At 41.8% G+C, this 13,773-nt stretch overlaps 1 protein-coding gene across 1 annotated transcript in view; it reads left to right on the top strand.

Annotated features, from left to right (window-relative positions):
- Nucleotides 1-13,773, top strand: part of LOC139913621 (phosphatidylinositol 4,5-bisphosphate 3-kinase catalytic subunit alpha isoform) — a 28,475-nt gene that overhangs the window by 1,607 nt on the left and 13,095 nt on the right. Inside the window, exons 3-13 of the mRNA XM_071901682.2 lie at nucleotides 2,713-2,819; nucleotides 3,567-3,735; nucleotides 3,901-4,027; nucleotides 4,543-4,752; nucleotides 5,258-5,352; nucleotides 5,766-5,921; nucleotides 6,226-6,471; nucleotides 6,723-6,808; nucleotides 8,051-8,156; nucleotides 12,235-12,387; nucleotides 12,814-12,948. Coding sequence (XP_071757783.1) covers nucleotides 2,764-2,819; nucleotides 3,567-3,735; nucleotides 3,901-4,027; nucleotides 4,543-4,752; nucleotides 5,258-5,352; nucleotides 5,766-5,921; nucleotides 6,226-6,471; nucleotides 6,723-6,808; nucleotides 8,051-8,156; nucleotides 12,235-12,387; nucleotides 12,814-12,948 — 1,539 coding nt within the window. The 5' untranslated portion in view covers nucleotides 2,713-2,763. The remainder of the gene's footprint in view (nucleotides 1-2,712; nucleotides 2,820-3,566; nucleotides 3,736-3,900; nucleotides 4,028-4,542; nucleotides 4,753-5,257; nucleotides 5,353-5,765; nucleotides 5,922-6,225; nucleotides 6,472-6,722; nucleotides 6,809-8,050; nucleotides 8,157-12,234; nucleotides 12,388-12,813; nucleotides 12,949-13,773) is intronic.

Below are 13,773 nucleotides of genomic sequence, written 5' to 3'. Positions count from 1 at the left end.
AGAAGGCAGGAGAATCTCTTGCTTAGTCATATTCTCTCCGGGCCGCTTGGTGTCCAATACCTCAGTGAGTGTACAGTAGTAGGAGAATCCAACAGGACATGTGGACACACACACACAACCACACTCTCACACCAGCCAGCTTACTTCCAGGCAGTGTGTTACTCCATATACAGTTGTCGTGTGACTCACAGTGTGACTAAACAAGCCAGGCTATCTGTCCATGTGGTGGACACTGGAGAAGAAGCAAACAAAGCACTGCTTGGAATGATAGAAAGATGGAGACTGGCTTGATGGCTGATACTAATTCTTGCTTTTCTTCTCATCCTGATGGCATTCCTGAGAATTGTTTATGGCCATATGTTGGCTGAAGTTCAAACCAAGGCGCGATGTCGTAATTTCCTAAGAGCCCACACTTGACATGAGTTTTGTTCCCATCACTGTGTCACAATCTGCAGTTGAGTCACTGTGGTGTTATTGTGTTTGTGAGTGGTGGGCCTGAGCCATCCATCTGAAAGAGTTGTGCCACTGAGGTCCCCCGTGACCCATTTATTTCCCAGTGCTTCATGACAGAAAGTTCAATGAGCTGATGTCGACCAGCCATAATAGAAGTCCATCCAGTAACCGTGTCTTGGCTAATATTCCTTCGTGAGAATTTTGTGTTCCAGAAAGAAATGACTGGATGACTGGAGGTTTGGAAATGTTCCTGACCCTGCAGTGTTGCAACTGTTAGACAGAAGGCTGTGTGGTGGATTTAGGTTAGCATCGAGGACTGGCTTAGTGTGTGGGGCTGTTAACTGCTGGCATTGATTCAGTCGTGCTAGGTCCTCTTGACCAGGGAGAAGCTAGCAGTGTGGTGAATGTTGAGAGAGGCTAGGTTAGGTTAGCTCCCACCACATGCTGCAAAGGTCAGTGTCCATATATTATTAATCTTTCATGCTTTGTTTTAAAAGGCCTGTTTTGATCATCCGGAGATGCCTCTGTCCTCCGGTTTAGGTTCAGGTTTCTGTTTGTGTTTTTATGGCATTTCTTACATAGTATACAGGTGAGGACAGGGCTCTTCAATATAGACAGAAATCATTTTACTTTTTATTTGCTGAATACAGTGATATGAATTGCATTTTACAGGGATACACCTTTTTTGTAAATTCTTTTTAAGGGCTTAAAAGATGTTAAAATTGGAGGGGGGCCTTGAGCTGCAAAATTTTCTGCTCAGTTTGAATAAAATGTTATGCAACTTGATTTGTAGGCCATAGTTTCTGCACAGCACAAGAAGACCTTGTTTACAAAGCTGTGTGGAAAACCTCTCCCTCTAAGAAACATATGGCATCCTTTTGCACTTTTAAAATTGCTGTAGAAAGATGGGGTGGCATGTGATGAAGGTCTGGAAGATAAAGATGCTGGATTTGAACCCACAACCTCTAGACTACCAGATAGGTGCTTTAGCCGGCTGAACTCCCAAAAAGACACCAACTTCTCTCTGTCTTTATATTTAGTGTCAAGTGTCAACAAGTCAAGTCAAAAGTTTCTATATCCAGCAAGGAAATTATGGTGTGACTAAGTCCGAGTGGGTAAGGATGCTTTCTCAGATTGTTGAGGATCTGAAGAGAAAACATACACAACTCCCATAGGGAAGGACTTAGGAAACATTTATCCATCTGTCTGTCAGCCTGTTTCTTCAAAGGCAGGGTTTCCCCAAGAATTTTTCACACACAGTGGCACCGGTTTATCATTAGGGACAGTAAATGATATTCATACTGAAGTATGAATTGCAAATTCAAGGACCAGAATTTTTGGTGCTGTAAAAGTAGGAGGTAGTGCTGTTGCAGGGATTGGAAATAGAAGGCATGATAGAAAGTACAGCATTATACAGTACATTTGTGATACCAAACAGACACAATCTGTATCAAGGAGCGGAGTTCTTTTTGTTTTCCTTCAAGAGACCGCTGGGAAACTATCTGACAGTCTGTCTGTCTCTACGGCTCAGCTAATGCTTCAGTTTGAAGTGAGCGGACAGATAAAGTTATGGATATCATTTCAGTTGAAAGTGCTTGTACAACAATTTTGTCAAGGTGTAAAACTGCCTCCGAGACATTCGCCAACCAACTGATGTGGTCCACGTTTCTGTTAAGACGCTACTCAGGGGACACATAGAGAGATGCCTCCCAGCCAGGCCTTAAGCTAGTTTTACCCTTGTGTTGTGTTACCTGTGTTGTGTTTTTTGGGCAAGGCATGTCAGGCTTTCATAGTCCAGTGTGGGATTTAGCTTGCATATGCACAGCAGACCGCTCAGATGGAATATTTTCACTTGGCAACTACCTACAAACTACTTGTTTCTTTGCATGCACAACACCCAACATTTTTGAGGATGTGCACGGTGCTTCCCTCCATAAACTAGTGTTTTCTGATGACGTATACATTAAGTCTCTGTACCAGGATTGCATAATGTTGTCTACAGGGGAAAAAAACATCAAGTCATGCTACTACTACGACTACTGATGTTTGTAACCTCCCTTTGTTTCCCCAATCAGAGGGGAAATGCTACTGTGCAGAAGCACAGGCCTACAAACTAAATTCAAAGTAAAATCATAAGCATTACTGTCATTTTTTCTGCCAAATTTTGAAAGTTTATGTTTTTTTCCAGCCCATGCTTTACTCTGTGAGCTTCAGAGCATTAGAAGCTCAGATAGTGCTAGTATTTGTGTTGTCTTTCAGGTTGTGCTCTGCAGCTGATCTGTGTGAGTGGGCTGGAGGACAGAGAGGAAGATGCCTCCCAGGCCGTCCTCAGGGGAGCTATGGGGCATCCACCTGATGCCTCCCAGGTACGTCACACTAAATTCTCTTTGGGATGCAAATGCACTATCTAGTTTTTTTTTATTCCCATTTGTACATATGTACGATTAGGACAATTAGAAGCCTAAATTGGATTGGAGGCATATATGCTGAAATGCATTGACCTGATGTTAGCCATTAATAAAATGATGGTATAATTGAGATGAAGTATTGTCCTGTTTTGTTTAATAAGCTCTTGGGAGTGCAGCCAGTTCCATGTTTTTTCCTAGATTTGTTGCCAAAAGTCAGATTGTAGTTTTTGGCAGAGCAACCGACCAGAAAAAGGTTATGCAAGGAGGCACACCTGCTACATGTTTTTCACAAAATCATAGTCAACCAGTGAACAATATATTAAATGCCATATTTGTAAAATGATTTTATTACTTTTAATGAGAAATATGCAAGAATGATAGTTTTTCTGATATTGGTTAAACTTCCTAAATGTATTAATATTAAAGTAGCCTAAGATATTTCCATGATTTGGCAAATGAAGGTCTATCTCCAGTTTTTGTCCAAAAATAATTGCCCGAGTCATTTTGTCTTTTTGGTTGTAGCAATTGAATAACATTGAAATTTTAATGTTATGTCTTTTATTGTCATTTTTCAACTTTCATATTCATTTTTCTTTGTATGCTTTTGGGCTAAGTTTTATTGAATGTAAAGCACTTGGTAACGCTGAAAATACAAATAAAGAGGTTGTCATCAACAATATATAATGATGATGATTATCACTGTAGGATCCTGGTGGACTGTCTGCTGCCCAATGGGATGATCCTGACCCTGGAGTGTCTCCGCGAGGCCACGCTCATCACCATCAAACACGAGCTGTTCAAGGAGGCCAGGAAATACCCCCTCCACCACCTGCTGCAGGAGGAGACTTCCTACATCTTTGTCAGTGTTACACAGGTAGGGAAGCTCAGTCTCAACGGGATATCTGGTGGACGTGGGTGAAGAAGCAAGTTCATGTGTGTCGTGTGCTCCTCTAAAGCGTTCAAAGCGTCAAACGGGGTCAGTTTTGAAAAAAAAAGGGGAATAGTCTGAATGCAGCCTCTCTTGTTTTTCTGCCTGCAGGAAGCGGAGCGGGAGGAGTTCTACGACGAGACCCGGAGGCTGTGTGACCTCCGGCTCTTCCAGCCCTTCCTCAAGGTCATCGAGCCAGTTGGCAACAGAGAAGAGAAGATCCTCAACAGAGAGATTGGTGAGAGCTTAAATCTCTTCTAGTGCCATTGGGTCTGGTCTCTCTTCTCTTCTCTTCTCTTCTCTTCTCTTCTCTTCTCTTCTCTTCTCTTTTCCTTCTATTCTCTTTTCTTTTCTTTTCTTCTCTTCTGTTCTCTTCTCTTCTCTCTTCCCTAAATAGGTGGTAATTTACAGAAGATTTCAAAACAGCTGTGTTTATTTACAAAATATATATATGGAGAAAATCTAATTTGTTGCGAATATTTCATGTGAAATACCCAATGAGAAAAAAAAGAAAGAAGAGACAGAAATGGCAAAAGATAATTAAAAAAAGCCTCAGTAAATTACTAGCTATTTTTTTTATTAAGAAGCAGCATGTCCGATTTTGTGCTTGGTGTACTTCACACAGCTGGTGTCCAAAGTAGCTATTTATAGAGGCAAAATATTATAATATCTCAAAATTGACCAATCCAGCCAAAATTGCCATTTCCTTAAAAGACACTGAAAAACATTCTGCTTCGCTGTGTATCGTGTCAGGTTTTGCCATCGGCATGCCAGTGTGTGAGTTTGACCTGGTGAAGGACCCCGAGGTTCAGGACTTCAGGCGAAACATCCTGAACGTTTGCAAAGACTCTGTCGAGCTGAGAGACGCCAACGGGCCCCACAGCCGAGCGCTGTACGTCTACCCACCCAACATCGAATCCACACAGGAACTACCCAAACACATCTACAGCAAACTGGACAAAGGTAGGCTACAGGTAGCTTCTGTCTAAGTCGGCGCTTCCAGTGTTTGTTCACTGTGGCACCTAAAATGATAAATTTCTTGAGGGTTTTTTTTTTACACAGACAAATCTGATTCATATAAACACACACATACCTCTGATTATTATTTTTTAGAAAATAAAACACAAATAAAACGCTTAAAGACATGATGAGGAAATGAGAACAGAAAACAAGCAGTGAGAACTTTAGCCTGTTAACAATACTAGATCATCACTACGAGCCAGGTTTAAAAATGGCTAAGAACCAATGAATTGATCGATGTGCTATTAGTGTGAAGCCATTGTCTTAAGAACAATACTTGGAGAAGTAGCGGAGAGTAATCAATATCATAGCAAAAGAGGCAGAAGAGCTAGGCTATTGTTTCTGGGTCTTTCTTGTTTTGCTGCTTAAGAAAAAATAGATTTATTGATTCTTTTTGTCCTCAGCCTTCATGTCACTCTTTTCTCTCTTTCTCTCTCTCTCTCTGTAGGTCAGATTATTGTAGTGATCTGGGTGATTGTTTCTCCTAACAATGACAAACAGAAGTACACTCTGAAGATCAACCACGACTGTGTGCCTGAACAGGTGGGGCAGATTTGCACTGATGTGAAAACATAGAATTGTCAAAAAGATGAAATATTAATTTTGACGTTAATTTAGATATAAAAAGAAATTTGATATTTAGATGTAAAGAAAATCAGCCATCAGAGCTTCATGCTATGCCTATAATTTGTGTGAGCAAATAAGGAAATTACATGCCATAACTAAAAGTCCATATAAGCAAACAAATCTCGTAATAAGTAACGTTGTCAGTTGTTATTAAACCTTTTCAGTCTGGGATCACAAATGAGAAATTTAGTCCCTCAGTGAGTCAGGCTTACTAAAAAATATTACTAATGTTGTCAATCGGGAACTGTCCCACCGACATTTTGGGTCCACAGTCCACATGCTAAGAAATCAGCCTCTAATGTATATGTGCATGTATCTGCGTCCTAAAGGTGATTGCTGAGGCCATCCGCAAGAAGACGCGCAGCATGCTGCTGTCCCCAGAGCAGCTAAAGATGTGTGTTCAGGAATACCAGGGCAAATACATCCTTAAAGTCTGTGGCTGTGACGAGTACCTGCTGGAAAAGTACCCCATCAGCCAGTATAAGGTAAGAGGGAGGCACAGACACACACACACACACACACACACACACACACACACACACACATATATAGATGTCTTAGAGGGAACCATCTTCAAAGTCTGGAGAGAATCCCTATGAGCCAGACCAGTGTAGGAGATGCACATGAGTCAGTGTTTTCTCTGCACTCACTCAGCAGCTGCTGGAAAATGACCAAACTGACCGAGTCTATCACTTGGTTACACTCACACACAAGGTAACACTAGCAGCTCTGTGTGGACTTTCTGTCTTTCTCTCTTTCATTCCCTCTCTTCTGTCTCTCTCCCTCCAGTATATCCGTAGTTGCATCATGCTGGGCAGGATGCCTAACCTGATGCTAATGGCTAAGGACAGCTTGTACACCCAGTTGCCCATAGATACCTTTGTCATGCCGTCATACTCTCGCCGCATCTCCACGGCAACGGCCTATATGAACGGCGAGGCGGCCGCCAAGTCGCTGTGGACCATCAACGGCACTCTCCGGATACGAGTCCTCTGCGCCACCTATGTTAACGTCAACATACGGGACATAGACAAGGTGGGGACGCCCAGTGAGGAATACACACACAAGATACAAGATCGTTTGCTCCAGTGCTGCATGCTATCATTTTAGCATACTCTGTGTCGAGTGATAGTAGGTGACAAGCAATCTTCCAAAAACAAAGCTGTTATGGTGTTTTGAGATATTGCTGTAGTGTTAAGGTATCTCAATATTATGATTAATGCTCTTATTGTCATATTGTTTATTCTTAATTTGACTTGTGTTTTCCTTCTCTTCTCTGCTTGTAGATCTATGTGAGGACAGGCATCTACCACGGAGGAGAGCAGATGTGTGATAACGTCAACACACAGAGAGTCCCTTGCTCTAACCCCAGGTAATTAACCACTCTTTAATACAAGACCTTTTAATTTACTGCAGTGTCCCTTAAATACAACACTTTTAATTTTACTGCAGCATCCCTTTAATACAACTTTTATTTCAGTGTCGTGTCCCAGTCATACAACACCATTAAATTCACTGCACTGGCCCTTTAATTTCAGCAGGCTAACAGTGCTAGACAGGGAGCTGAGTTAAAGGATAATGCCAGTGTAATTTTTTTTTTTTTTAATGCCCACGAAGAGTCTAAACCCACCAGTGTATTTGCTACAGTCAGAAGCTACTGCTGTCAGTTCTACTGCAGGTTTGCCTTACCTCCCAGACGTCATTGGCTCCCATTGTTTTCCAAAAGCCATTATAAACAGCTCGCAGAGACATTCTGCTGCATCGCCGAACGTAATCCATCATTTTAATGAGACGACTATTGTAATTTTTCCTAACATGATTCTTTCCTAACGTAATGCCACAATCACTGCAGTCACAATCCTGTCAAAAGTAGTTCCATTCTGCAAGAACTGAATGTGAACAGATCATTGAGCGTCTCCGGCTAGACGTTGCCCTCCACTCCGTCTGTAAGTCTCCCTCTAGTGACCTCATGACCCCGATTCAAATCACTAAGGTTCTTGAAAACAAGCATCTCAGAAAGTGGTGTATGATTATCTCCACCAGTCACAATCCCAGTCAAAATGACTGATGCTCAACAGGGAAATCAGGGCAGGGATGCACAGCTATGCCTTTAGACTCTTCGTAGGCATTAATGGCGATAGGAAAAATAAAATTACACTGGTATTATTCTTTTAACAGTTTAGTGCTGGCTAGTAGCACTAAACTGTGTTATATTACTGTAAATCCCCATATCTCTATCCTTTTATACACTTCTGGAGAGGTAAAATGATAACTTTGTAGGTTTTTGCCTGGTGGAATGACTGCGGCATTGAGGGATCTGGATGTCTTTTGTTTATGTCCCCAGTGAAATACATGTCACTTTCTTGGACTACATTTTGATGCTACAAGTATATGCCAACTCAGTGTAATGGCTATGTTTGTATTTGTTGTGAGCATTCAATATTCTATCAGGAAGCTCAGTGATTTGAGTGTCACAACTGTTGTAGATCCACTTGGGTGGATGTGGCTAGGTGTTGCCCAATGTCTCATATTGTCTCCTATGTCCTATGTAGGCCCATGTCTCACATATTCTCTCTCTCTGCACTCTGTACCCCTCCTCCCTCTTTCTCTGCAGGTGGAACGAGTGGCTCACCTACGACATGTACATCCCAGACATCCCCCGCGCTGCCAGACTATGCCTCTCCATCTGTTCTGTCAAGGGCAGGAAGGGGGCCAAGGAGGTAAGATAGGAAGATGGGAAGAGCCCTCGCAGTTGCATTTTCAAACTGGCCACAGACAGGGGGGTCATCTTGCTTCTTGTGAATGGTGAATAGAGCTTTTAATATATGTAATAATCCACACTCGTTCTTGGAGAATCAAGAACTCCAAAAGCTTTGTCAGAAGTGCTCGGATGTATTTTGGATGAAATGTATGTGCCTTGCCATGACCATTTAACATATGGCTTTTCTTGTTTCTCATCAGCCCAGCGATAATCTTAGCCATCACTTCATGAAAGGAAAGCAAGGTGATGAGGAATGATATGGTCAAGCCTCTGTGTGAATCAGTATGACCAGCTTGTCTCTTTGTAGGGGTGTTGGGGTTAATCAGAATGGCATCAATATGTTGTTACAGTTATTAGTGTAGTTGATGTGTTTTGATACATTGTGGGCAGTGCTGGAGTTCCAGACTTTGGTGTCGTGCAGCAACAAAGTTTTGATTAGGATAACATCCAACGGAGAAATATAATAAACTAGACGTTCTCGTTCTAATTTTGTAATGTATAGCTGCATTTCGTTTTGCTATCAAAGAACAACTCGCGCATCATGATGTTAGCACACACACTGTATTGTTATCCGAATTCGATAGGCTACAATCACATAGTAAAATGTAATATTTCAATTCCAATTAAATGATTTCTCTCCTAACTAGAAAATGTGCTCAGTAGAGCACAGACCTCCACCATGTCTGACAACACCTCGCAAGGAAATAGGACATCAGTAGGAAAAAGAGTAGGCACAAAAATCTGATCGGCTGCCGATGGTCAGTGATGCCAAAAGTTAGTTGACGGCTGCAATGTCGGCCAAGTCTGTCAGGTTGATTGGCTCAGTCTGATAGAATGGACTTCTGGAGAGTTGTGGACCAAGTTGACGCCAGTCTGAACGCACTTAGTGTTTACACAGCAGAGCAGATGTGAACCTATGTCAGCCAAAGGACAATACTATGTGACCAATGGGGGTATTTAAGTATATCATGTCGCAGACAGGCAGACAGTGGGTATACGGCAGTTAAAACAGGCAGCAGGTTGGCTCATAGCAGATCACCTTCACACATCTCTATCGTTAATTCAACGCTGACATGCTAGCCCATCCACTGCAGGCTTTTTTGTGCGTCTAGGTGACTTTGTGTGTGTGCATGCATGCGTGCGCCTGTACGGGTATATGCCCCCGCCTGAGTCTGTGTACGTATATGTGTCCAGGTTGAATGGGAGCTGTGGTATCGTCTTTGGCTCTGTTTAATTACTAATCAGTCAAGGGCACTGTGGCAGACGGCATAGAAACACAATCAACAGATGGGACTTTTCCGTTCAAGTCAGAAGGAACTAAATATCTTTGCCTTGTGCAAGCCATATCGATGCCATGCTGTGAAAGGGGTTAAGTGTGTTTTCTCAAATTCACATTACAGTATTTGAACTTCAGACTTGTGAATGCATCATTTAAAGTCATTTGCAGCTTTTTCATATGAATAAATGTTTGTCTTGCTACACTCTATTGCCAATTGATACTATACAGTAGTGATTCAACCTATAGCCAGTTCATGAAAACTTTTACATTTGCTGTTTTAAACTCTTATGCACGGGTACCTCTTCCACACAGGGAGTGATGCGTTTTAGGTTTGCACCAGCAGCAACAGCGGTTTGCTTGGAATAAATAGAAGTAGAGTAGTTAGCATGAGCAGTGATAGCCACCATGGCTGAACAGACAAAGAAAAGAGCGCCACCTACAGCGCCTTGATTTCATATAATAAGTGTGACCAAAAATATATTTTTGAAGCAAATAGTATTAAAAAAGTGCCAAAGCAGCAGAAATGGCTTATTGATTAGTGCATTGATTAGAATTATTGCAGTAGAATTATGATCTTTTTTTTATATAATTGGCGTGGATTTTCACTCATAAATGTGCCCGAACCAACAACCAACCCAAACAATATTTACTAGACATTTTTGATTACACAAAGTCTGCAATTGAGAGTGAAGTCTATGCAGCAGGGATGTAATACTGAAACTATGCCCGTTAGTGTTCAGACCTCAGACTTATCTTAACAGACAGAGTACAGACAGCTTTCCTCGCCTTTCTCCTGTCTTGTCTAAGAAACATACACATGTAACTTAAGTCAGCCAACTGTGAATCACAGCCCAAATCCTGCACAATCCTTCATTTTACTTGGAGCTCGGTCACTCGTTGCTTTGTTTAAAAAGAAAGAAAAAAGGTTTAGCATCTTCTAGATAATGACTTCAAATGACATCATTAAAAGAAGGCCTTGTCGAGATGTCTTTCTCTATGTCCAGTAACCTTTGTGTGTAAAAGTGTGTGTCTGTGCACGCGTTGGATCTGATACTGTTAACAGACACCCAGGCTGATTGATCTGTCCTCCATTCCCTTCTGGCAGGGACAAGCTGAAAGAGAAAGAGGTGTATGTGTGTATTTGTATATGCATTTGTGTGTGTGTGTGTGTGTGTGTGTGTGTGTGGAGTGTATCTATGAATGCCGGGCATGGATACTGTAACCGACACCTGGGGTGAGTGTTCTCCCCTGCAGTGCCCTGCCAAGGTGAGGTCAGGTTAGCGGATGCTCTTTCATGCCCCACCTGAATTAAAGATAAACACTTCTCTACAGCAGCCTTTTGTTCCAGCACTTACTATAAATAGGTGCGTTTTGACTGGCTGTCTGCATGTAACTCTGTCTGCCTCCCCATGTCGCCCTTTGTCACCTGGTTCCACCACTGCCCCTTAGTGAAGACTCACCCTAAAGATTAAGATGTTATCTTAAACATACAACAATAGCAGTTGTTCAGTTGGTTAAATTGTAAAAGATTTATTCAAAGGGATTTCCCTCGCTTTTTGGGGAGGCACGTGGAATTGCAGTTGAAAGATCAATCTTTATGATCTTTATTGGAGCCCATTCACAAGCCTTAGGAAAGGACACTATTGTAATGCATTCAGAAACCATACACAAAGAAAAAGACACAGTTTTTTGTCAAATATCCTTTCAGACGGTCTGACAAGAACATCCAAGTTGGCCATAAGGGGGAAAACCCAGATTCTCTTTAAACACTTCTTTTTTTTCACCAGCCTTCCACGTGCATTGCTAGACTGACCAGACCAGACTGAAAATGTAACTGTGAATGTTAACTTGTGAATGTTATACTGTATATTGTGTTGTCCACTATGTATGTCATGAACACTGTGTTTACTGTCCTGGCTTTGCAAGCTGAATTTCCTTTAGAAAAAAGATTTAGGTATTGTATCAAGTATTTTATTGTTATGTAGACTTTTGTTTGAGCTAGTGCTCCTCTTGTTCTGTCCTCGACATGAGGAAACCTTAATGAAGTTGGACACTGGTAACAAAGCTTGGCAATGGTTTTCTCTGCAGATTTGGGAGCGTACAATTGTCCCAAATCTGTTCCTCTCTGTTGGCTCTATTATTGTGTGTGTTGCATTTAAGCAATAAGCCAGGAGAGGCTGTGCTTTACAGTGATTTTAGAACAGCTAAGAGGCACAGCACTGCGTTGCTTATTGCTTTTAAAAAACTGTGGCAACACACCATTGTATCAATGGAATGCAAATGTTCAATAAATCATTTATTTTTAATGGATAATTAAATAATCATTAAATGTTATCCTTCCGCCAAGCAGTACAGGCCTAGTTCTTGAACAGTAGCTAAACAATATGGTTACTAAGCGACACATAAGTAGTGGTATGAGAGAAGAGCGCATTAATATTTCAATTCACTGTTATAGTCACAGGTATGTGTTTATTGGAACTGAGGACCACAACTATCCCTTTTATAAAAATGGATGGACATACCTCATCCATAGTCCGATAAATGAATCTGCCTTATTTTGTTTTTATTCTTCACACATTGATTAACAATTTGGGATACAATAGCAATAAAGAAATGAATTTCTATGCAAGTAGACAACTTGCATCTGAATTGAAGCCATTCTTTCATTTTATATTTTTTACTAGGATTGTCCAATCAACTAATAGTAGACAATACTCTCTGTCTCCCCTTCCCTCTCCCCCTCCCTCTCTCCCTCTAGGAACACTGTCCCCTGGCCTGGGGGAATGTCAACCTGTTTGACTACACCCACACCCTGGTGGCCAACAAGATGGCTCTGAACCTCTGGCCTGTCCCCCACGGCCTTGAAGACCTGCTCAACCCCATAGGGGTCACCGGCTCCAACCCCAATAAGGTATACCAACCTCATGATTACATAGGTTCTAAACTCCAATAATCTACATACAACATATTTGTTCTAAACCTATTAAGGTACACATCAGAGTTCAACCCCAGTGACATAGATCTTGTTCTACACCAATAAGGTACCCAGTCATCAGTTAAGCCCATGTTAAAGATTGGTTGTAAGTCTACACAGTCCTAGTGATGAGTTTCATTACCACTAGTGCCAAGCCTAGTTTTTTACCACTGCTATTATTCTCTATGCATAGATATTTTTTAGGAATCTAGGACCAAGACAACTTATAAAAAAAGCACTGTAATGTACATGGGAGTCAATGGGAAACACTGACTTGCAAATTTGACTGGGATATACCGCCAATTTACACAGTGAGATGATTAATCTTAACTGTTAATCTTCTGTTTATTCTCTGTTGTCTAGGAAACGCCATGCCTGGAGCTGGAGTTTGACCACTTCAGTAGTCCAGTCAAATACCCAGATATGACAGCTGTAGAGGATCACTCCAACTGGACTATCTCAAGGGAACTGGGGTTCAACTACAACCTCTCTGGACAGGTAACTACCAGCACAGGTCAACCACTAACCAATGGGCTGGTAACTTGCAACAAGGGCTGAGCTGGGTAATGGGGAGGTAAGGAGCTCAGTAGAAGAGCAAGCTAACAGTGCCATCTCTAGAGACACGTTCTTTGACTACAACCTCTCTGGTCAGGTGACTTGCCACTACTAACCGCTTACCACTGGTAAGTAGCCCTAAGGGTTGTGTTATGTAATGTAATGGTAACTAACACAAAGAGCTAATCACACGGTTAGTGACCATTACTAGGTAACTGGTCTTCAACTACAGTGTTTCTGGACAGGTATCTTAGTGCTCATAATTGCTTCATAACAATCCACCACATGGTTGGTAATTGTCAGTCAAGCGTTGTTGTCTTACACAAAGGTAACAACCTGGTAATGTGCACTAACCCCCAACTACAAGGCCTGTCTTCTTTGTAGAAACTTAGGGTTTTCTTACAAGAAGTAATGGTTATAATAGCGTGAATTTCAGGGCACATAAGGGGGCGTGTCTGCTTAAGTCTTGTCCTTGGCAATGGCAACAGCTCCAGGCTACACATGGGTGACCATATAGGGCAGTATGGGTTGCCTTTTCCTGCAGACTCCACCTGCTCCACTCTTTTACTCTACTGCCAAACTCTGGCTCCAAAAATACGTGTCAGCTCCCAGAAACCCCACTTCCCGGGCTTTAGACAGGCCAGTAGAAAGTCAGTGGATGACGTTTAATTCACTTCGTCCATTATTTTCTACAGTCTATGGTGTCAACACACACTGAATGGAAAGGCAAAGTTTGAAACGTAGCCTCATTGTTGTTGACCTTTAATT

The sequence above is a fragment of the Centroberyx gerrardi genome, chromosome 9 (assembly GCF_048128805.1).
Source record: "Centroberyx gerrardi isolate f3 chromosome 9, fCenGer3.hap1.cur.20231027, whole genome shotgun sequence".
Taxonomy (NCBI): domain Eukaryota; kingdom Metazoa; phylum Chordata; class Actinopteri; order Beryciformes; family Berycidae; genus Centroberyx; species Centroberyx gerrardi.
Note: the sequence above shows the minus strand (reverse complement) of the source record. Positions and strands in the feature narration are given on the sequence as shown.